General features: G+C 34.2%; 1 protein-coding gene across 2 annotated transcripts in view; it reads left to right on the plus strand.

Moving 5' to 3' along the window:
* Vwa8 (von Willebrand factor A domain containing 8) overlaps positions 1 to 25917 on the plus strand; it is a 420110-nt gene that overhangs the window by 284157 nt on the left and 110036 nt on the right. For both annotated transcript variants that reach the window (XM_058582605.1, XM_046454135.2), the window contains 7 exons: positions 6551 to 6661; positions 7537 to 7601; positions 7987 to 8112; positions 9203 to 9312; positions 10058 to 10212; positions 14187 to 14382; positions 20072 to 20153. In XM_058582605.1, the coding sequence (XP_058438588.1) occupies positions 6551 to 6661; positions 7537 to 7601; positions 7987 to 8112; positions 9203 to 9312; positions 10058 to 10212; positions 14187 to 14382; positions 20072 to 20153 (845 nt within the window). The remainder of the gene's footprint in view (positions 1 to 6550; positions 6662 to 7536; positions 7602 to 7986; positions 8113 to 9202; positions 9313 to 10057; positions 10213 to 14186; positions 14383 to 20071; positions 20154 to 25917) is intronic.

Raw genomic sequence — 25917 nt, forward strand, 5'->3', positions numbered from 1 at the left:
AAAGACAGATGCTATAGGTCAATGAACAAGACCACAAAAATTCCTGTCCTAAAAAGCTTATATTATAGTTCAAGAAGATAGACAATAAGCAAAATAATAATAATAATAATAGCAACAACAACAACTTAAACTATATCTTTAGCTAGAGGTTGAGATGCAAGAGACAGAAGATTTCCATTTAAAATAAGGTCCTCAGAGCTTACCTAACTGAAGGGTTGGCAACAAAGACCTGATGGAGGTAAAAGGGAGAACAGATATCTGGAGGAAGAGAGTTCTATGGGAATCATAGATTCAAAGTCCCAGAGACTGGATCATGCCTATTTATGTTTAAAGAAGTCAGGTGGGAGCCTAGGAGTAGCTCAGTTGGTAAGGGGGCTTGCCTAGCATGTATCGCTGCAAAAAAAAAAAATGACATAGAGAAGTGTACATGGAAGATTGAATGACTGGAAAAGTAAGAAGTGAGGTAAGGAGGTTATTCAGAGATGAGGAAGAGAAAGCAGTGGGAAGTAGATTGTGTAAAACCTTATAGGCCATGGAAGGTTCTGATCTCTGACTATGAGTAAAAGGAGGAGGTATTAGAAGTTCTTTTGGCAGAGGAGAGCATGATCTGACTTATATTTTAAAAGAATGTCTATGTTTGTTCAGTGATAAATAATCTATAGGTGCTAAGGAAGAATGAGAGGAATTAGTTCAGAGATTTCTTGCAGTGATCCAGGCAAGAGATAATGGTGGTTTAGAAAAGGTTGAAGGTCTTAAGTAATGGTAGATCTTGGATATATTCTCTAGGTAGAGTTAACAGGATTTTTTAACAGAGCAAATATATGGGGTGAAAGAGTGTGAACTCAAGAGCAACTTCAAGATTTAGGGCCTGAACAACTTGGAAGAAGTTGTCATTAATTGAAATGGAGAAGGAATCAGTTACGAGGGAAACTCAGATGACATTTGACTAAATTTGAGATACTGTTAAACAGCCAAGTAAATGATGAGACTGGAGTTCAATGGAGAGGTCAGAAATAGAAATATAAATTGGGGAGTCATTGGTATATAAATGTTACATAAGTCATGAGACTGAAAAAGGTCACCAAGGAGTAAATGTAGGTGGGAAAAGTCTAAGCACTAAGTCAAGAAATCAAGGACATGAAGAAGGAATCAACAGCAGGGATTGAGGATGAGTGGCTGGTGATGAATATGGGTAAACCAGGGAGGGCCGTATCCCAGAGGCAAGTGATGTCTCAAGAAGAAAGATGGATTGTTAAATAGTGATGGTGTGTCAAGTAAGAAATTACTACATTATCTTATGTTATTATTTTAAGTGCCAAGTGAGGTAGCTGTAAGGCATATTTACATATGAGAACACTAGGTTCAGAGAGTTTAACCTTTTCTGTGGATACACAGCAGGATTGAGATTCAAATCAAATTGGATTGACTCACAAGAATTAAACTATACCCATTCTCTTACTCACTGCAGGTACTTGGAAGAAGAATACTATAGTGTGAAAAATTTAAAAGTCTTCATATATTTGTTGATCGATTATACTTCTTCTTCTGTGAAGTGTCTGTTCAGTTCCTTAGCCCATTTATTGATTGGGTTATTCATTTTTTATATTCTGGAGAATAGTGCTATATCTGAGGTCCATGTGGTAAAGATTTTCTCCCATTCTGTAGGCTCTTTCTTTACGTATATAAGTGATCAACAAATATATGAAAAAATGATCAATATCTTTAGCAATTAAGGATATGCAAATCAAAACTACTCTAAGATTTCATCTCACTCCAGTCCAAGTGGCAATTATCAAGAATACAAGCAACATTAAATGTTGGCAAGGATGTGGGGTAGAAGGTACACTCATACATTGCTGGTGGGAATGTAAATTGGTATAACCATTACGGAAAGCAGTATGGAGATTCCTCAGAAAATTTGGAATGGAACCATCATTTGATCCAGCTATCCCACTCCTCAGTTTATACCCAAAGGACTTAAAAACTGCATACTATAGTGATGCATGCAAATCAATGTTTATAGCAGCTCTACTCACAATAGTTAAACTATGGAACCAACCTAGGTGCCCTTCAACAGATGAATATATATAAAGAAAATATGACATTCTTAAAGAAGAATGAAATTATGGCATTTGCTAGTAAATGGATGGAGCTGGAGAATATCATGCTATGGGAAATAAGCCAATTCCAAAATAAAACAATGGCCAAATGTTTTCTCTGATATGCAGATGCTAATTTACAATAAGGGGAGGGGTTTGGCTAAGGAAGAATAGAGTTTCTTTAGATTAGGTTGAGGGGAGTGAAAGGAGGGGAGGGGTATGAAGTTAGGAAGGATAGTAGAATGAATCAAACATTATTTACCCTGTTTACATAATATAACTATATGACCAGTGTGATTCAATATCATGTACAACTAGAAGAATGAGAAATTATATTTCATTATGTATGATGTATCAAATTACATTCTACTGTCATGTATGACTAATTAGAACTAATAAAGAAAAGAGTTCATAATAAGAAAATATTAAAGAAATGCAGCATTGTTACCTGTAAGTAATACTACCAAGAAATAATACTTTTAGATTTTATTTCAAGAGGAATATATTGGATAAATAAAATGTCACTAACTTTTTGAGGAAATAAATTAACTTAGTTGTTGCCTAAATAATTATCATAAATTCTGAGTTAAGATTTTTTTCTGGGTTCAGTTTTGGGCTTGTTTTTCCCATTTTCATTTTCTAATAGAAACAGAGTTCATCCATATCCAGATATTGCTTATAAAAGTTCATGTCCAGCAAATTGGAATAAGGGTTTTATTTTAGTGTAAACAACAAAATATCAGTGTCTGTTTTGAATCCTATATCTATAAGAATCATTAAAAGCACATAATATGTTTGTGATTTTTCATTCAGTAAGTCAATCAAATTTGTATGAGAAATGAAATTTGTAGGGGCTGGTGCTGTAGCTCAGTGGCAGAGCACTTGCCTAGCATGTGTGAGGCTCTGGGTTCGATCCTTAGCATCACCTAAAAATTAAAAAATAAATAAATGATATTTTTTAAAAAGAAATGAAATTTGTAATATTTATTCAAACAGTTCTGCCAAATTTTTAGCTGACAAATTCTCTGTCAGTTTTACATACATACAAATTCTCTAACATTATCAGATTTTTATGTTCTCAGTATGTGTTTCATTTTCTCAAAAAATCCAGTTATTTAACAATGTTGTTGATTAATATTCTGTTTGATTACAATGACTTTCATTGTGAAGCTATGTTCAGCATCCATAGCCAGCATCTTGTCTCCTGGCATCTTATACACTGTCTTACTTATCCCTTTGGCCACAGTGTCAATAGTTGTTCAGAAAGGAGCTTAGCATCCTGAGCAGACATGCAGTATGTGGATGCTTCCACTATCCTGTCCTCCAAACTGCCTCATCCTTTCCCAGAGAGGATATCTTGGCTGTCTGTTTTATAAGATGGGCCTATTGGGATGCCAGACCTGTTGATTCCATATGAACAGCTCACAGCTGTGAAATTTAACAACTGGTAGATAATTCTAGTGGAATGGGAACTGGGTGGACTGCCATCAGTTTCTTCTTCCTCAACCTGTCCTCACTGAAAATGAAGCTGAAATATTGTACTGCCATGAGTTTACCTATCCCTTGTCTTCTTAAAATAAAGCTATGCCTTCAGATGCACTTTCCTTTAGTTTAAAAAATTGTTCAAAAATTCCTTGCTAAAATAAAATCTTTAGTGAAAAAGGAAAACTTTGCTATGCCTAAAAATAAAGACCCTCCCCTTCCTTCACCCCCCATGTAATTATTTATTACATCTGCACAGAGTTTAGAATTTCAGACTTGGGGACATGGAGGTCATCCAGAGGTTACTTTTCTCCCAGTCAAATACAAACATAATAAAATTGCTCACTTATTTCTCCTCCCTGCCCTGCTTAAAAGAGCGCCAAAGCCACAGTTAACTTGTACTCATGTGTGATGTGAAATTCTATTTTTAAACTCAGACAGAATATATCATTAGTCATTTACAGAAGGAAACCATTAACATCTTAAAAGATGGAGCCATAGAACTCCTTCATGTTGCCAATTACTTATAAAACTAATTCTAAATACAGTCATAGATGGAAATATATACATTTTCTGTCACTTGGAAAGATACAGTTTTTCAGTTCATTTATACCAGGTTATGAATATATAAGTTTTAGACTCTAAAAAAGAATATAAATGGGAAACTTCACTAACTTATTTTTCTGCTTAAGCATATCTTTAGTCATCTGCTTATTTGTTGGTTCAATTGTTTTGAGGGGACAAAACATTAGGACATCTTTTAAAATTTAATGTTGGGGCTGGGGATGTGGCTCAAGCGGTAACGTACTCACCTGGCATGTGCGAGTCGCTGGGTTCGATCCTCAGCACCACATAAAAATAAAATAAAGACATTGTGTCCACCGAAAACTGAAAAATAAATATTAAAAAATTCTCTCTCTCTCTCTTCTCTCTCTTTTTTTTAAAAAAAGTTAATATCTCTCAAATTGCTTATGTGCTAGGAATTTATGTAAATGTTATATATAGTTATCATCCAAGAAAGACTTCTTTACTAAAACATACTCAAAAAATAGTTGAACTAGAATGGAGACTTTATAATTTTTTTACTTATTTGTATGTTTTCTTAAGAAAAATTCTAATTTATCACTACTGTTTTTAAAACTTTAGAATACCAACGAACAATACTTCTTGATTAGATGTTAATTTTTAAAATTATATTTCTAACATACTTTCTTAGTGGAGGCTTACATATTATATGGAATGATACATTTCAAGGGTGATGTTTGTGGGAAAATTAAAGTTTTATGAAGATTCTCAGTAAAGTTTGTAATACAATCATGTTTCAATATATGGTCTGACATGAACTGTGTGGTACAAATGCTATTTAATTTTGAGCACTTCAGTAAAGTTAGTTTGTAAAATAAATATGAAACCACACTATAAGTTACTAGATTTGCAGCTGAATCATTAATATTTTTATATTTCTTTTTACTTCCCCAACTACATAACATAATAGAATGCAAGGATCATGATTAACTTATGGTTATGTTCTCCTTTGTGCTTTAAATTTAAGCTGCCCCATTGACATTATGGAATAATTGAGCAAATATTTCATATTTGATTGTTTTTCTATAGGTTCCTAAGTATATTTTAATTCTTTGGATGCTTTGTGACTCTATTTTCCCCAAATAAAGTTCTTAAGATGAAATATTATAAGGGTTAGGATAACTGGAGAAGCCCAAATTAAAACAAAACAAAACCAAAAACACCAAGAAAGGAAAATTGCATAATAATGAGGCCTGACAAACAACTTGCAGGTGTCTGTTTTGCAAACTTGTTAGTTTAATCTTAAAACATTTTAATGTTTCAACCAGGAAAGCCAACTTCTTTACATCTCTTTAAAATATCTAATCTTTTCTGACTTTCTCAATTTTATGTTTTTGTTTCTGTTCATGTATTATAATGCTTAAAGTTTCTTTCTTTTCTTGAAAAAGAATCCTATTTACTGAGAGATTATTACCTCACTGCATAGCTGTGATTAATAATGCTTCATTTGTATATAATTTTTCCCTTGTACAAGTTTTTTTATGGATTAGTATAAGAATTTATTTGCAATAAAAACCCAGATAGAAATGTTAGATCATCATCAGCACATAAACTTAATTTTCCCAGGTGGTGTCAGCTGTTCTCCCAAATGGCTGTACATGCTTACTAATAGTACAAAGGGTCACAAGTCCCTGTGTCACTGCCCACACTCAGCATTGTCCAGCTTTATAATGTTGTTTAGTCTTGTAGGTGTAAAGTGATAGCTCCTTTCTTAAAACTTGAATTTCTTTGATACCCTTTACAAAATTAAATGAGAAAATGTCTCCTTCATCCAAATCCATTTTCTCACCTTGCTAAAACCTCTTAGCACTACATTTTCTTCATAATACAGCACCAGTAATGAAAGTCCTTCAAGCTCAGTGAATTTCAAGATGACACTCATTACTAACTGGGCTCTTGGGGTCCTTTATATTTTTTTTTGCTAACCCATCTTTATATCTAGTACCTATTTTCTAAGTTGAACTTTTGTTTCTGAAAAGGATAAATGAGATTTAAGAATGCAGAGTGTAAAAGAGCTTTCAACAGGACATTTTCTAAGTGTAATTTTGATAAAAGTAAATGAACTTTTAAAAACTATCAATCCTCTTAATTTCCTTGTTATTATATAATAAAACATGGTTCAGCTGCCTTATACTTAAAAGGGAATGATTTTAAGATAAAATCTTTTAGGAGAAGGTTACACAATTAGACATATCCTGATAAAATCACTCAAAACTTTAAATTCTATAGTAAGGAAAATCACTGAATGTCTTCATGATATCTTATAATTATTTCAATATTTTTGTCTTCCTTTTGGGTTCCTCTTTATTTAACCTTTACTCTCTTTAACCTTTACTGCTCTTTAAAAATAATTTTGAACTTAATACTGTTTTCTTTATTTCCAGAGTAATGTCATCCTCTTATTAGATACCACTGGCCAGGTCCTTCGTCGTCTCATCCTTCCTTTAGAAGAGGTAGCATCTAAGAAATCTTCCTGGTGGAGCAAGGAGGAAAAAGTAAGGAATGTCAGATCTCTGTTGGGCAGATTGCCAACAATTTTCTGTAGCTTTCTCACCATGAAAATGCAAGCTTGCGCATTCTTTTTGGTGCTTAAAGAAAAAACAAACTATAATGCACAAGAGAGACCTCTTGTTACATCTGTGGATTTTAACATCTAATATATAGAGATATGATACAATATATAAAGATAAACCTATAAATAAATATCAGTAGCTTCTTTTGGTATACGTTATACTGAGTTGAAGATTGCCAGGACTAAGAATAATAAAAGAACATTATGAACTGTTTGATTATGATATTAATAACAAATTTTTCATCATTTAACCTATTTTTCAGTTATGTAGTTCTTTTTTAGGTTTATATGATAAAACCATGAGTAGAATACCTAATTGTCTCACCAGATAAATAAATGTCTCAGTTTATTAACCAAATTGAATAAATGAACACTGAAGGCCAACCCAAGAGAATTGATTGTGATATAAAATAGGGTTTATCCAGTACTGTATAAGACAGCATACTTAGGTCTTAATAGACCATGAGAAAAAAGAGATTTTTAAAAAATGCTACTAAGTATTTCTGACGTGTTTATGTTATAATTTAAATTCCACAGTTAATCACCAAATAGCGTGTTTATTTCAAATAGTACTTGACCCTATTTAAAAAAAAATATTCTATGGAGGTTTTAGTACATAGTCCACAATAAATTTTGAAGTATAGTTTAATCCATGTTATTGTAAAAGTCTTGAAGTGATTATATATCTTCTCCAAGAGTTATGTATTCTTTCTACACAATGAAGAAATTTATTTAAGGGGAAGCAGCTAAAGAAATGTGACTACATCTGAAACATTTAATATTTTGTTTTGTCTTTAGGAAAATTATAAAATGTGTAAAGAATTTTCACACAAAAACTGGCTAGTATTCTACAAAGAAAAAGGGTAAGCTCTTTATTGAATAAGACAAACTGGGTTACTTATTTTATTAATCCTGTTTCCTGTTTTAATTATACTTGTTTAGTACAAAACTAATATAATCAAATTATAAATGTTTTAGTGTGAAAGTAACTATGCCCACGTTGTAGAACACTGAGAAAGATAGAAAAAAAGAGCACTAAAAATTTCATAATGCAACACTACTAATATGGCAGCTGTCACTTTCCTTTATTTTTTCTCCTTCACATCCTGACAGTTTAGAATTTGTTTGTGTTTTCTCAATTAACATTTTCTATGTTATTACTTAGTGCATAATATATCATGAAAGGATTATGCCACTCAACTTATCCTTATCATTCCTTTTAGACATGGTTTTCTTTTCCTTTTTTAGGAACAGATTGACTGTACTGGATGTTTTGGAAGGGCGAGCTCATACCATCTCACTTCCCATCAACCTCGAGAGAGTTTTCCTTGTAGCAGAGGACAAATGGCTTCTGGTGGAAAGTGAAACAAATCAGTGGGTGAATCTGTACTGCGTACCATCTTGTGCAATATGCCATAGCTTAATCTTATTTATCAATTATCCAAAACCCTTACTCCATCTTCCTTTTATCTCTTTTAACAACTTCTGTATTTGGCACCATCTCTATTGGTGAAAAGTTATAAGAAGAGAGAGGAGAAAATTAAAATAAATATCACTTCTCAGAGTATGACACTGAAATTAACAGCAAAAATAATAACTTTTACATATGATCCATATTGATTTGAAATTTTTTTTATTTGCACATTGAGAATTCACAGTGTTCTACCAAGCAGTAGGTATTTCAAAGTAGATTTTCAGTTTATTCTCCCTTCTAAGAGCCCTAGACTCTATCCTAGAGCTATTGCCTTTTTGTAACTTCACAGAATTCATACCTTAGAAGTTTCTTCTTTTCATCTTTTGTCCTCTTATTTGGTTATGGTTGTTTGTTTGTGTTGCCTTCCCCCATTGGAACTGTATATTTTTTGACAAAGGCAGTGTATGGCACTTGGTTTATAAAGAATGCACAATAAATTTCAAGTCCCCTTCCCTTATGACTACATCCATTGGCTAAGTGAAGAGTTCTGTCCTTCTGATGACAAGCAAAAGTGGCTCACTACAAACAGTTTCTAGCTATTCATGCATCCACATTTTAGACAGCTTAAAAATAAATCCGTCAAGAAGATTATAATGGTGAGGACTTCTGGCCCTTAGCTGGTCACAAAGTCAGAGTTCATGCTCTCACTTTCTGCCTGACCAGACAGACATATTAAGAGAGGGCTCCAAGATTATAAGGGTGTGCCCTGTTAGCATTGCTTTGCTTTAATAGCCCTTTCTCTTATAGGAAGCCTTGAATGTTTGATTTGCCTTCATCACTGCATTGTCATTGGGTACTACCCTTTATAATGGTGTTAATAGTTTTGAGAATTTATTTTTTAAATTCATGATGAAATGTTGAAACAGTAAATTATACTCAACTATTTTTTAAAAGGCTTTTGGAGCAAACAACTAATTTTTCTTGGTTTGCCCTAATGATTTCTCAAAAAAGAAGCTTTACACTTAAGTTGAATGTCTTGTTTGTTTACAGAAAATATCTTTTAACTAAACCTGCACACATTGAATCTGAGAACAGTGGGGTTTGCCAGTTGTATATGTTGAAAGAGGAGCTGCCTAGCACAGGGTTTGGAATTACACAAGGTAAATACTATGTTGTCTGTGTTTATGGCTGTGTGGGTGCATGCTTATTCACAAATTATTCTCTAGATTCATTGAAGAACAATAAAATCAAGATTATGTGATATTTACACCAAAAGAAAGAAAAAGTAATTACTACCCTGGAAAAAGGAATAATCTGCCTTCAAAGTATTATAAGGAAGCCCACTCTTTTAAGTCTTGTCCTTGAAAATTTTAAACTGTCAAATAAGAATTTTCACTTACATTTAGGTTCCAAGTCTAATTTAGGATAACATCTTTTCTGTTTTCCACAGGCCATCAGAATTTCTACTTAATTCATCACAGTGTATGGCAGTGTATGGCACTTGGTTTATAAAGAATGCACAGTAAATTTCAAGTCCCCTTCCCTTATGACTACATCCATTGGCCAAGTTTGGGGAAGAGAACAGTACTTATGAAAAAAATCTAAAACTTTACTATTGCCAATACTGGGTTGGGTCAGTTTTGCATCTTTTCTGTGGGGAGCTATTAATGATGATATTTATTACTAATAAAATTCTGAATTCCATAAATACTTGAAATCACTTTGGAAAGAAGCTTTGATTATAAAAACAATTTTCTCAGCCAAAGCTCATGAATGCAATTTAGAATGTTTTCTATTTTTTACTGTGTTTTTCTGTTTGAGTTGTTGAGAATAAATCTTGCAAAAATTTAATTCCTAGAGCATTTTAGGGATAAATAGTGCCTAATGTGTGTCTGACATTTTCAGAAATGGAGGTCAGCATACCTCATAAAATTTCAAGTGATCAACTATCATCTGAAAATCTGAGTTCAGCTGTAGGACAAAAGATCGCCTCTCCCAACCGAATTTTCTCAGATGAGAACAATTATGCTGCCATAGTGGTTGGCTTCCCAGATCTCATGGTGAGCACCAATGTTTTACATTATTGTGTAATTATTTCTCCACATTTGATGTAAAATCTGTAAGCCTATTTAAGAGACAATTAAAATGTAATAGCTGGTAAACATTTTAAATCAAGTTTGCATTTGAAATCAGTAAAAAATATGTTTTACTGTATACCAATCAAATTGTAATGCAATGATCTAGTTTAGTAAGAAACAAGTATCTTCATATGTAGGAGTTCATATGACACATTTAACATTTAACCTATTGAAGATGATTTTTTTAATCATGTCATCTTAATGTGTGTTCATGGACTCTGCCAGGAGGAACAATTTGAGACTAATAAAGTATGCCTTCTAGAATTTTTTCAGGTTAAATTTGGGTATCATTACTATAGATTAAATTTTTTAACTCATGTTTACTTCTCATTGAGTTTTATTCTGATTTATCGTATCTCTGCAGAAGCCTGCTAATAATGTAATGGGTAATGGTCTTAATTTATTTTTCTCCTAGATGCGACTTTATGCTGTTATCTATCTTTATTGCTAAAAGAAAGGCTATTTGTAACTGAGTTCAGGTGAAACTGGGCACCATCTTCCCCTAGTGGAAATGTGGGGAAATGAAATATAAAGGTTATTTTAGTACAAGTTTCTGTATACTAACCTTAGATGTAACTCCATGGTTTTGAGTAAACATTTAATTTTAATAATTTCCTTTGTAGCTTTTAGATCAGATAATATAATCTTTTAAAGATGAAAGTATTAGCTGTACTTAGTAATACACCAATCTCACATGCCTCTAAATTTTAATGTGATTAATAAATTGTGAGTACTTGAGGATATAAGACATTTGAAATATAAAACCCAATGGATAATACGTGGCTTAGGACTTGCCGTATGCCTTCCTAATTATCAAGTAAAAAGCATTTGCTATTATGTTATCTAACTCAAAATGAAATATATTGTTGAAAAACAGTGCCTACAGCAGCCTGATCAAATAAAAGAGGTGTGTTTAATATGCTATGAGTAGAAAAAAAATACTTGAATTTTTTGTGAAGGTGGAACTATTTAAAACAAATTGATCTTATCACTGTTTTTTGATTAATGAAATTAGTATAGAAATATAATATCACCATAAAAGGTTAGAAAATAAAAACTGAGTAAAATAAACTATTAACCCTATAGAAGTCTTTTACCCTGTAAGAGTAACCTTGTTAAAATAAAAGCTATATCCTTGATATTTAGTATGAAACACACCACCAGTGAATAATTTGTTAATGAAAAAGTTAACTAGGCAGCCTTTCAGACTTTTATGGTAACAGTCATATTTTCCTTGGGCCCATCTGTAGTAGTAAGACACTGTATGGTTCTAAGCCTTTTCATATATAATAGTTAACTTTTTTTTTTTTTTTAGTACTAGAGATTGAACTTGGGGGCACTTTACCACTGAGCTATACCCCTAGTACTTTTTATATTTTATTTTGAGACAGGGTCTCACTAGCTGCCCAGGCTGGCCCCAAACTTATTGCAATCCTCTGCCTCAGCCTCCTTAGTAGCTGGGATTACAGCATACACCATGAGGCATGGCATAATTTTTTTTTTTTTTTAAATAACAATTCTACAGTTTTGTGGATACAGAAACAGAGAGGTTCTATTCCCCCAGGTCACAAGGCTTACAACTAAGAGCTCTAAGATTTGATCTCAAGTATGACTAAACCCTTAACTCATACCCTTTCTTTTAAAACTTTTTTTTTTTTTTGGGGGGGGGGTAACTAGGGATTTAACCCAGAGGCCTTTACCACTGAGCTACAGCTCTAGTCCTTTTTATTTTTTATTTTGAGACAGAGTCTCATTTGCTAAGGACCTAAGTTTCTGAGGCTGTTCCTCCTGTCTCAGCCTCCTGAGTCATTGGGATTATAGGTATGCATCACTACATACAGCTAACCCATATACTTTCTTTTATACCATACTGCCTTTCTGCTTTTATGTGAATTTCTTTAGATTCTTCATAAAACTATCAACAAAGGAGTGTGACACCCCTTACTATTTCTTAATAAAACTATCAGAGGCAACAGATTATTACAAATTTATATAATTCTCTTAACCTAATCCCAAATAGTTATATAAACCTATAGCAAATATCATCTTCAATAGTGTTAAGATAATTAAGATCTTTAACACTGTTAAGATAATAAAAAGATAATCTACAGGCTAGGAAACTACATTTCTAACAAAGGACTTATACCTAGGATCTATAAGATTCTTAAAGCTCAAAAGTGAGAAAAAACCCCAATTTTTAAGATGGGCAAACAGTGAACTAAAAATAAAATATAGAAAGTGCTGGGGGTGTATCTCATTGGTAAAGAGCCCCCAAATTCAATTCCTAGTACCTTGTTAAATTAAGGTCAGAGCCTAAGTGGGGTAAGAAGGGCATTCATGGCAGGGAAGGGGTAACTACTGGTGATGGGCATCAAATCTGAGCTTATAAAGGGGCAGCTTGGTATGAAAAATTGGATCCCAAGTAAGATGAGGAAAGTGCCCATGCATGAGTCTAGCCCAGTGTGGGCTTTGGGGATGAAGCAAAGAGAGCAGGGCTCTGTCCATAGGGTAAGGTTAGTGGTAGAGATGGGTCACTTATAATGGACTTGAAGAAGAAAATAAATATATTAAGGATGTTATAATAAAGATAATGAACTATGTTAAGGATAATTAAAATATATTAAGGATAATAAAAATTGGTTTCTCACTTTTGGAGAAGGCAATCATGAAAGGAAGAAATCTAGAATGAACCCTGTAGCTATTGGATTGTAATTGGATATATTTGTATGAACTCAATTTTCAATGTATTTAGGTAGATATAGAAAAATATTAAAGATAAGTGTGGGGGGAAAGTGGACAAAAGATTTGAACAACATTTAGTTACAGAGTATATAGAGATGGCAAATAAGTCCAAGAAAAGATCTTCAACATCGTTAGTTATTAGTGAAATGCAAATTGAAACCCTGGTAAGATACGATTAGAATGGCTAAAATAAAAAATACTGACAAGAATACAGAGTAAATACAGTCCATATATTTTTATGAATATGGAAGAACAAACAATAACAAAGACATCACTGAAGAAAAATGTGAAGAAAAAGCAACCAAAGTTACTTTACCTACTAAATTTCAAGCCTGCATATAAATTTGTAGGAACTAAGACCATGTCTTCTTGGCCCAGAGGTAGAAAAATATGCAGTAGAATAGAATGCAGCCTCCAGAAACAGAGGCATGCATACATTGAACTCTGTTTTATGAAAACATTTGTAGATCATTGGGCAAAAGTTAGTGGTATTGGGGCAAATATCTGTCCAGATAAGAATAGACAGACATGTGTCCCTGCCTCACAACATGCACAAAAATTAATTCCTTATGGGTTAAAGACTTAATTCAAAAGACAACACCTTAACCTTTTAAGAGAAAATATAGGAAAATACAGTTTATTATCATTTGGAATGATAAATATACATGGTAAAATTTTAAAATAAACCAAAGGAAAAAAATAATAAGAAATTCCAGGAGAATTAAATATAGGTGTACCAGAGATGTGTGATTGGGTAGGGATACTCCAAGGGTTTAAAAATACCAGTTATGTTCTTTTCTTACCTTTATACTAGATACATAGTTTTATATCATATTATGTTTGAGCTAACTATACTGCCATATTCCCTCTTTTTAGTTGTAATTTATTTCAAAATAAAAATTTAATATATATTTCATACTTGTCTGGATATTATGATTTTTGGTAAAGCAGCCCTCTCCTATACCAAATTCAAAAAGATAATTTGATTTTCTTATTCCTGTTAGACAGGTTCACCACTGGTGTATACTTAAAGGAATATATTGTAAAAGTTATGGTGAATGTGTTATATGATACTTTAATTTTTTTTCTTCCTTTCCCTTCCTCCTTCCCTCCCTTCCTTCTTTCTTTCCTTCTTTTCTTCCTTCCTTTTTCAGTCACCCAGTGAAGTTTATTCTTGGAAGAGGCCATCATCTTTGCATAAACCCAGTGTCACTGATACAGCATTTTATGGAGGAAAGAAGAAGAAGGGGGCTCCAAGACAGAGAAATTGTGTGACTCTTTTAGATACTAATCTGGTAGTCAGGATTTTGCCCCCAGGAGAAGTCCCTCTAAAAGATATCTACCCAAAAGGTAAGAAGTTATCACTATCTGATTTGGTAGGGGATATTTAGTTTATGATTATTATTTCATATTTTTATAAGTAGCTAAAAAGAGCTATGTGGGTTTTGTGTGTGTGTGTGTGTGTGTGTGTTTGTTTTTGTTTGTAGGTGGGGCTGGGAGGAAGGTGCTGGTTGTGATTTTTGGTACTGAGAATTGAGCCCTGTAGTGCTCTATCATTGAGCTATATCCCCTTTTTATTTTTTATTATGAGACAATGTGTCATCAAGTTTCTAAGGCTGACCTGAAACTTACACTCCTTCTGCCTCAACCTTTTCAGTAGCTGGTGTAAAATTACAGGTGTGTACACCATGCCCAGTGGGCTTTGTGTATTTTGAAACCGCTCACTAATCTTTACACAGTGTATGGTTGTATGCACTGCTGTTAGAGCTCATCAACATTCACATTACAATCTGTAAAGTGACTTTACCTAGAACATGTTTTTCAAGAGCCTTTTAAAATGATTAGGATTTAGGCATAGAGAGTCCTGAGACCAAAGGCCCATAGCTTAGCATGAGACCAGTTCACTCATCAGTGCTCTCCATGTCAACTTGTGTTTTTTTACTACACAGTATATCCAAGTGCAGTGCTGATCACTTCTTCTATAAATTCACTTGATCTCTAGAACCCTATCCTGTTGTCATCTTGCTCTTTGATTTATGTGTGAGGAAATTCTGACACAGTGAAATAAAATTACTGGCCCAGGATTACCCACCAGTAGCCAGCAGAACTCAGATTTATACCAAGCTCTTCCAATTCCAGATTTAGAGTTATTTGTATAGAACCACACTGGCATTCATCAGAATAGGTAATTATAAAAAAATTAAACATTAAATCATTGAGTATTATTATTTGCACTGTGGTAATAGAAATGTGTTTATGCTGTGTTTATGTTCATTCTATTGGTGTGGACTTCACAAGTATAATGCTAAAATGTATGATAATAATAATCTATTACTGGATTTGAAAAGTGTTGGTTAAATGATAATATTTAGTTCCTTCCCATCTGAAATTCAAGGAAAATGAATCCCTAGTTCCCTAAACAGTCTTCCTGTGATAGAAGAGGCAGATTAATAAATTGACAATTACAGCACTATGTCGTCAGTGCTATGATAAGAATATTCACAAGGCAATATACAAACACAAAAAAAGAAGCTTTTAGCTGAGACTGCTGATTAGGAGGTGATTCTTGAAGGATGAGGGGGAATTAATTGAATGGGAATTGTTCAACAAAAAGGGAGGCCTGCGTGAAAGGTACAGGATCTTGACAAAGCACTCCAGGAATGACACTATGATATATACCAGAACTTAGCACACCTTTATCTACCCAGAAACCTGGGGCTCCACTTCATGCCTTTTCTCCTTCATTCTCTACATCAAATCCATCATCAATCACAATGTCCTTTTGATATTTCCTTCCTGATATTATCAAGTTCTGTTACCAACATCCAATGCACCACCACTGGAGTAATGCCAGGGCCTCTTCTACTCTTTTCCTTTCCTACTTATTCTCTACATATCAGATGACTGACTTTCTAATGTATATGTTTGTTCTTAGTAAGGTCCAATTTATATATAGTCAAATTTTACCCTTTCTACTGTGTAGTTCTGTGAGTTTTGCAAACACAAATAGTTGTATAACTCATCATCCAACTGATAAAGAAGAGAAGTGTCCTCACCCCAAAAACCTTCCCATGTCACTTACACCCAATTGGTCTACCTACCCCCAACCCATCACTGATCTGACTTCTGTCCTTATAGATTTTCTTTTACTAGAATATCATTAATGATATCATACAGTATATTGTCTTTTGAGTCTTGCTGCTTTCACTTAATAAAATGTATTTGAAAATCATTTTGTTTTGTGCATGCCAGTAGTTTGTTCCTTTTAATTGCCAAGTTGTAGTTTATTATATAGATATACCACAGTTTGCCTATCTGTTCACAAATTTGTATGTATGTGTGTGTATATAATTTCTTACAGTAATTAATAAGACAACTATGAACATTTGAGCCTAGATTTTTAAGTGATTTTTAGGTTTTTGCTTTACTTGTATAAGTACCTAGGAATGGCACTTCTACATTCTATGATAAAATTGCCGAAACTGTTTTCCCAAATGGAAGTTCATTCCTATCAGCAATGAATGAGAGTTATAGTTGCTTTGCATCTTCGCCAATACTTGGCATTGTCAGATTTTCACTGTTCTAATAGGTTATAGTAATTTAATTTGCATTTTCTATAGCACCTAATGATATTGAACATTTGTTCGCATGTATCTTCTTTAGTGAAATATCTCTTCACTTCTTTTGCCCATTTCTAATTGGGGTATTCATTTTCTTATTAATGGCTTTTGAGTGCTCTTTATATATTCTAAATACAAATCCAGTGTCAGATGATTTGCATTTTTCATACATTTTTTTCCTATTTGAATAAAAGGCAAATCTCCTATGTTTTCTTCTAGAAGCTTTATAGTTTTAGATTTATGATCCATTTTGAATTAATTTTTTATAAAACAGTGCAAGAGGCAAACATAGAAGCCCAAGAACTAGGGCCTAGTTGGAAAGAGGATTCTGAAGAGCCTGAGTAGAGCTTGATCAAGGAAAGAATCTTTGTCATTACCATACTGAGAGCTCTACCTTTATTTCCACTGCTTTACACACTACAGTTTATTCCTCTATTGTTTGTAAAACGCACATTTAGGTTTATTCCCCAAATTTTTGTCATTATAAATAGTAGTGCTGTGAATATTCTAGCAACTCTCTCCTTGTATGTATGTTGAGAGTCTGTAGTGGGTCTGTCTAGGAATAGAATTACAAAATTGTTATTCTAGCAGCATAAAGAAAGTCACTGGAAAATATCATAGTGGGAAACTCTAAAAGCCTTTTTATTATGGCGCAGATCATTCTTTTAATCCATGAATAAATAGAAGAATATTAAACCTAGTGGTTAACAGATGTACATCAAATTACATTTCTAAAAGGAGTGAATTTTTAAGTATTATTTCACCTTCCCTTTGAAAATCTTCTTGGTTGTTTCACCTGACAGTTTTTATACCTCCTTCTAACTTTGGCACTGTGCATATATCCTGTTCTCACTGTTCATGGGAATTATGTGATAAACATTGCAGCAATGACTTCCCTTTAATGGTTAGTGGACTAATCCCTAAATACAGTTTATACCCATCTTTAAAATCCACCTGGATTATAAGTGTAATGGAAATATATTGAGCCTTCATCCTCTCTACAGTGTGGAAACATTTTAAATGGACAAGGACTTGGCTCAGTTTGGAGGGAAACCTGGCCCCAGTTTTCATTTCCTTAATTCAGTCTTATATTCTGTTCAAAGATAGCCATAAGACTATTTTTGTAAATATTCTTGTTTTCTGAGCTGATTTATTTTCAGATCAGTAAACATTAAAATTTTGATTATTTTACCACCACTGCCACCATGCTTAATATTTCCCTGAAGTGCTCTATAGCCACAAATTCCCTTTCTTATACCTGGAAGTATATTTTTAGTACTAGGAGTAAAATTTTTTGCTTTCTTCTTGAAACAGCAGATACAGCCATTATTGCATTTTCTCACCTTCTGTGTTGTGGAATTAATCTACCCAGGGAAAGTAAAGAAAGGTGTAGAAAAAATATTTTTAAATAAGTTGGCTTACGATGCTTTCACAAGCAACCTGAAAGTGCTGATGGCAGCAGCTCAACTTAATTCTACTTACTATATTTCAAAAAAAAAAAAAATGCCTTTTAAATGCTATACCCAAATGTTTAAGTTGGTTCGCTAAGCAGCTCTAGTCATCTCAACAGTTTCAATAACTGGTTATTTTTGGCAAAGAACCCTGGTCTATAAATAATTCAACCTACTTCAGCTAGGTTCTAGCAGCAGGAATTGTCAAAATCGACATATGGTGTAAAGCTTTATCCAAGATTGACCTTATATCCTAGGCAGTACAATAGAGACGGTGCGTGACTTATGCTAAGCATGTTCATTTTATACAAACGGCTGTCTGGGTACAGCCACTGCAGCTGGGTGGTCAAATTGCATAGTAACACTCTTTGCTTAGCCTTCCTTCCCCTGTACATTTCCTTCTCTTCCTCCTGAACCTTTTGCCCTCTGGGCCCTCCTCTTGCCTACCTCTTCAGTTCATACCTGACCTCGGAGTTATAATTCCCACTCTGGAATCTTTTCAAAGTCCTCCAGGGCCCACCTCTTTATGCTGTGAGCTCTTTAAAGGTGGCATCTCCTTCTTCTCTATCTTCTCTATATCCTCAGATACAAAGTAAGCTCAAGCACATCTGTTGAATAAATAAGAGATATGTTGAGTTGTTCAGATAACCTGAGGAAAAAATCCTTCAACTGCAATCATGAAATAAAATGCCAGATTTATTTCTCTCTCTCTCTCTCTCTTTCTTTCCTGCATTCCATGAATTTAGTGTGGACATCTCATTGTTATGTGAAGTTGTAATAAAATATAGGTAGGTAGATAGAATGATAGATGATTGATAGGTAGACAGACAAAGATGGACAAAAATCTTAAAAGTTTTGCGGCAGGGTGAGTTTTATCTTGTTTTTAAGATATCTTAGTGTCCAAGGTTTTGTAAAAGGGGTTATTTTACAAATAGCCATTGTCCCAGAGCCAGCTCAGGTAGGAGTTGTGTACAGTGATTGGCAGAGCAAGATGGATTTCAAACCATCACTGTACAGCTAAATCACCTCAAGTCAGTCCTACAGTGACATTAGCTCTATAGTACTCAGCTTCTTCCTCACTCAAATAGGAATCATGCGTCTTGCCTATAAAGACAAAGTAGAATTAGTGACACACACTGATGACAGGTAGTGCTTTGAGGAAGGCAGAGGTATTTGGAGCTGTGGAATAGAAGTCAGAAAGCCATGGAATTTTCTGGGAGAGCAATCCCAAAATTTCAGTTACAGACCTGGCCGCCATATCTTTGTCTTTTCCTACACCCAACTTTGTATACTCTTCATGATCCTAAGTCCTTACTCCCCTGCCCCATCCTCATCTCACCTTCTGTTTTGCAGAACCGTAATAATGACAAATACTATATGCTGAGCTACTACTAATTAGATGCTTTGCATTTATTAATTTCATCTCATCCTCAAAATAATGCTTATGATGCTCAGATGCTATTATTATCTCTATTTTACAAATGAGAAAGCAGACCTCAGAGATGTAAATATTTTTACCAACAGCTAGGAAGTATCACAGCCAGAACTACTCACCAGATCAGTCTGATTGCAAAGCAGATACTAAATTCTACCACTTTATACTGTCTCCTGTTAGGCATTGTTGTGACTTCCTAAGAAGGGAAACAGAATTCAAATGATAAAATATTTTTTAAATAACTATGCTAAAAAATTGACCCATATTGGAATGCTATCAAAGATCATGAAGAAAAGGACAAGTTATTAATTTCTGACAGTAAATCAAATATGCTTCTACTTTGTGTTTCTCCATAATTTTAAGTCTAGCTGTGAGAGCTGGACTTGTCCAGTACCTTTTCAAGTAGGTCCCACAGTTCTTTTGTAGGAGAGTGGTAACTTCATTCTGCTTTTAGCAGCAATCAAGCATTCTTGGGGTCATGCTTTGGTATCAAGCGTCATTAATACTTGTTTCATGTCGTGACTTGTTTGCAGGTGTTACACCCCCACAGACAGCTGGTTATATAGAAGTCACTGATCTGCACTCAAAAAAACTCCGATATATCCCTATTCCCAGGTAACCCATTGCACCTTTGTTCTTAGCTTGATATGTCATAAAAATGAGTGAACTATTTTTTGCTTCCTTAAATGAAAGCTTTCCCTCCTGCCCCCACTTAACAGTTGGTTTGTATCTTACCTTTCTTCTGCATGTTTTACTGGTATGTTTATTTTTGTTTTGGAAAAATATTCAAATATTTAGAACATTTTACATGTATAAGTCTAACAAGCTTCTAGCCTTTGCTCTCTTTTGTTTGATCTGTTCTAATGCTCAGTTTTTTCTAAACCAGAAATAGCATTGTTAGTATTGCAAAAATGTTAATACTTATTAACTTTATGTATTAGTTTTCTGAAGAAAATGCATTCAAAATGTCAAAGGAATTTAAACAGCATTTATTTAATATTGTTTCTAAATATATTACTGTGTGCAGTTGTGAAGGCCACACAGTAGCCAAAGGATTCCCAGAGATTTAGAATGAAACTGATTACCATTCACTGCTTTTATTATTGACCAGTCATGGAAGTGAAGCCTTTAAACTAGCTGGGCTCAGGATACAGAAAGAGTAATTACTTGTCTCTGCCCAGAGGAACATTGGTATCCTCACCTGTAGCCTTTTCTGAGCATATCCATGCCTTGTCTCTCTCTTGAGCTAATAAGCTTGCAACTGTTTGTTCTACGTAGCCTAGGTTGCTCATTTTTTCCTTTCTTGACTGACCCCCATCTCTGCCACCAAAGCCTGATTCCTCTTATCTTTCTACTCTACTTTGATCTAAATAAGATTGACTCCCCTCCTGTGCTTTCCCATATGCAACTGAGCTCTAACAGTGGGTAAAACCTTGCCTGAAATCTCAGAGGACCCTGGAGACCCACTAATATCAGAGGAAGGACAGGAACAGTGGAATCTCTCAATCACCCAAAACATCACCAGGCGTCCTTTCTTTCTCCTCTTCAAACCCACAGAAGAAAATAGCTCAGTATGACAATACAAAATAACTCAGCAATAACAATTGCATTTCTTAGGACCCTTTAATCAGATTCAAAACATATACAACATAAAATCACTATTCAAAGAAATAGATCTACTTGTTTCAACATGTGATTTCTTGCAACATGTTAATGTGTTGGTTTAATGGAAAATGACTTTTAGACATTTGAAGAAATTCCTTATTCCACCTTAGTTGTATGCTTGTCTAGTCCATTTAACAAAAACAAATAATATACTTTTAAAAATCATTTAAAAGCACTGATTATTTTTTCCAATACTTCTCTTACTTTCTCCCTCAAGAGCTTTTTATTTTGGTGTTTTTTAATTTTCTGTTTGAGCTACATGTTCTACCTACAATGAGAATAACTTCTGGAAGAGCAGTTGTGTGTACAGCCATGTAGTAGCTGAGCCCCTTAATTCATTCATTTAGAGTGTTGCTGTCCAGTGGAAATATAATGCAAATCATAAATGTAATTTTATATTTCTTATAGCCACAATAAAACATTAAAAAGAAACAGGTGAAATTAAATTTAATAATACCTTTATTTAAACCATATTATCATTTTGACATGTATTCAATATAAAAACTGTAATGAGATATTTTATATTTCATTTTTCTTCTAAGTCTGTGCAATCTAGCTATACTTACAGCATATCTCAATTTAGACTTGCCACATTTCATGTGCCATGTAATTTAGAGTATGTTTCATTGTCAGTATTATCCTGGCTTTCTGTTGAGATTAACTATTGCTATTTGTTTTTGTTTGCATGTATATAATACAAGGGAATGACCTATCTAGATTTCTGGGTTTTTGCTAGTTTCTTAAATTTAGCATCCTCCAGATATCAGGAATTCTCCATTTGATGGCTAATTTCAAATCATAAAGTACAATAAAAATATAATGTAACTACAAGTCCAAATGAATGTGCCACTTTTGCGCTCATGCATTAATTCTACAAATTTTTTGTATTATCTCTTTGCCTTTGTAAAATGATACTGCCCAACTCTCATATATGACTGTATATAAATCTAAGCTTCATTCCACTATAATTCTGTGTTTTCATTTAATTATGTAAAAGAAAACATGAATTTTTGTAAAAAATAAAAAAGAATTGAAGAAGTTCTGGACCTGATGTGCAAAATGTAGTAAGTTTAGATTTCTTCAGTACTTCCTTTTTCTTATTATTAAAGAAATTGTTCCTCTAAATTTAAGGTTTTATGGTAGAGAGACAAGGAGGGACAACAAATAGATACAATGCTCAATAGTATCATATAACATCAGTGTTCTTGGCAGAATGTCAAACATCATAATTTCACATGAATAGATTTCATTATTCCTGAATAGCTCTTTATTTCATAGTCTGTAACTACTATTTTTTTCCTAACCAAATACCTTTGAGAGAGCACCGTGAAACAAATCCTACAGCATATCAGTGGTTACTTTATTTAAGTCCTCTAGAGGTCCTATAAAATAATTTTGAAATACCTGTTCCCATTCTGCTGTTCCCTTCATCATGTAAACATTCCCTGAAACATCTGCATTCCAAGAGTAGCTGCTCTTGGTCTCTGTGTGTTCAGTATCAACTAAGGCATACTGAAAAAACACCAAAATCGTCTTGATTTATTCTTTAGCATAGAATTTACTTCATGTATAATGGTTTTGTGGTTTCCCAAATCCACATTGTTAGTTTATTGTGTTTCTTATCGGAGCAAACCATCCCTTTAAGCTATTTTATTTCATACAGAAAATATCATTTGTGTTTAAAAAGTAAACACTAGTAGTTGGAATTTATAATCTGTGTAACTTGTATATGAAAACTATTCTTAAAGGAAGTATGCAGTTGACTTATACAGATAAAAGTTGCATTCCAAAAAAAATTATATATATTAGAAATATGTAATAAAGGAAATAAATATGAGATATAATACAAGAAGTATATAAATTCCTTGTTACAGATAAATTTCACTTTCTAAGTCAGGAAATACAAATGAAATTGAAATCCTTAAATAAAACATTGGTTTCAGCATTGAAATGAGACCTTTGAATAGTGAGGCCACCAATGTAGGTGTAGGAGGGATGAGTTGGTGTGGAGTTCCTTTCTTCCTGAGAGTGAGTTGCTAGTGTCATCTTGTATCCACGACTATTAGAAAATGTTAATAACCAATAAATGGCTGTATTTTTGTTCTTTACCAATGTATCTGTTATTGGTTTTTTTTGTTTATTGTTTGTTACTGGGGATAGAACCCAGGGATGCTTAACCACTGAGCCACATCTCCAGCCCATTCTATTATTCTATTTTGAGATAGGGCCTTGTTAAGTTGCATAGGGCCTCACTAAGTTGAACTTGGAATCCTCCTGCCTTAGTCTCCCCAACTGGGATCACAGGCATGCACTACTGGCAGTATCTGATCTTTTAATGTACCTACAATTAGAGTTCTGGCTTAGTGCAGGATGCTATAACTATAATGCGTGGCTTAAGTGATAAACATTTATTTCTCACAGTCTGGAAGCTGGGAAAGTCCAAGACAAGGTGCCATCTAGTTTGGCTCCTGATAAGGGTGCTCTTACAAGTGACTGCCTTCTTAACTGTATCTCAGCATGATGCATGTGTGGGGCAGAGTTGTGGAGAAAAAGCACAAGCCCTCTGGTCTCTTCTTAAAGGGACAATCCTATCTTGGCCATTCTACCCTCATGATCTTCTCTAAATTTAATTACTACCCAAAGACCTCCTGATACCATCACATTGAGGGTTAGGTCTTCAACATATAGATTTGGAGGACACAATTAGTCCATAAAAAATCTTTTTTTTTTTTTAATTTTTTATTGTTGGCTGTTCAAAACATTACATAGTTCTTGATATATCATATTTCACAATTTGATTCAAGTGGGTTATGAGCTCCCATTTTTACCCCATATACAGATTGCAGAATCACATCAGTTACACATCCATTGATTTACATATTGCCATACTAGTGTCTGTTGTATTCTGCTGCCTTTCCTATCCTCTACTATCCCCCCTCCCCTCCCCTCCCCTCCCCTCCCCTCCCCTCTTCTCTCTCTGCTCTCTCTACTGACATTCGTTTGTCCCCCTTATATTATTTTTCCCCTTCCCCTCACTTCCTCTTGTATGTACTATTGTATAACTCTGAGGGTCTCCTTCCATTTCCATGCATTTTCCCTTCTCTCTCCCTTTCCCTCCCACCTCTCATCCCTGTTTGATGTTAATCTTCTTCTCATGCTCTTCGACCCTACTCTGTTCTTAGTTACTCTCCTTATATCAAAGAAGACATTTGGCATTTGTTTTTTAGGGATTGGCTAGCTTCACTTAGCATAATCTGCTCTAATGCCATCCATTTCCCTGTAAATTCTATGATTTTGTCATTTTTTTAATGCAGAGTAATACTCCATTGTGTATAAATGCCACATTTTTTTTATCCATTCATCCATTGAAGGGCATCTAGGTTGGTTCCACAGTCTAGCTATTGTGAATTGTGCTGCTATGAACATCGATGTAGCAGTGTCCCTGTAGCATGCTCTTTTTAGGTCTTTAGGGAATAGACCGAGAAGGGGAATAGCTGGGTCAAATGGTGGCTCCATTCCCAGCTTTCCAAGAAATCTCCATACTGCTTTCCAAATTGGCTGCACCAATTTGCAGTCCCACCAGCAATGTACAAGTGTACCCTTTTCCCCACATCCTCGCCAGCACTTGTTGTTGTTTGACTTCATAATGGCTGCCAATCTAACTGGAGTGAGATGGTATCTTAGGGTGGTTTTGATTTGCATTTCTCTGACTGCTAGAGATGGTGAGCATTTTTTCATGTACTTGTTGATTGATTGTATGTCCTCCTCTGAGAAGTGTCTGTTCAGGTCCTTGGCCCATTTGTTGATTGGGTTGTTTGTTCTCTTATTGTCTAATTTTTTGAGTTCTTTGTATACTCTGGATATTAGGGCTCTATCTGATGTGTGAGGAGTAAAGATTTGTTCCCAGGATGTAGGCTCTCTATTTACCTCTCTTATTGTATCTTTTGCTGAGAAAAAACTTTTTAGTTTGAGTAAGTCCCATTTGTTGATTCTAGTTATTAACTTTTGTGCTATGGGTGTCCTATTGAGGAATTTGGAGCCCGACCCCACAGTATGTAGATCGTAGCCAACTTTTTCTTCTACCAGACAGCGTGTCTCTGATTTGATATCAAGCTCCTTGATCCATTTTGAATTAACTTTTGTGCATGGCGAGAGAAAGGGATTCAGTTTCATTTTGTTGCATATGGATTTCCAGTTTTCCCAGCACCATTTGTTGAAGATGCTATCCTTCCTCCATTGCATGCTTTTAGCCCCTTTATCAAATATAAGGTAGTTGTAGTTTTGTGGATTGGTTTCTGTGTCCTCTATTCTGTACCATTGGTCCACCCGCCTGTTTTGGTACCAGTACCATGCTGTTTTTGTTACTTTGCTCAAATCTTTATGACAAGTTTAGTGAACTGAAATCACTTTTAACTAGCTTTATTACTTAGACTGTCAATAAGCAATATATTATAATTAATTATTAACACTTTTCCTTCAAAATCCTTGTTAAATTAATTTTTGTTCTGCCTCAGGATTAAAAACTCAGTATGTTCAATGTCTCACTTTGGTCATAACACAGACCTTTGTAACCTTCTTGTGCTGTGAAGTAGGGAAGAGTCAGGTATAAAATAATGAATAATGTGGTGAACATACTTTTTAAACAGGAAAGAACAATACACATATAAAGTATCACTCAACTCCTTTATTTTTAATGTTTCTCATCTTTGGTTTT

This window comes from Marmota monax, unplaced genomic scaffold (assembly GCF_021218885.2).
Source record: "Marmota monax isolate L192 unplaced genomic scaffold, Marmota_monax_Labrador192_F-V1.1 WCK01_AAM20220418_F8-fsc00011, whole genome shotgun sequence".
NCBI lineage: Eukaryota > Metazoa > Chordata > Mammalia > Rodentia > Sciuridae > Marmota > Marmota monax.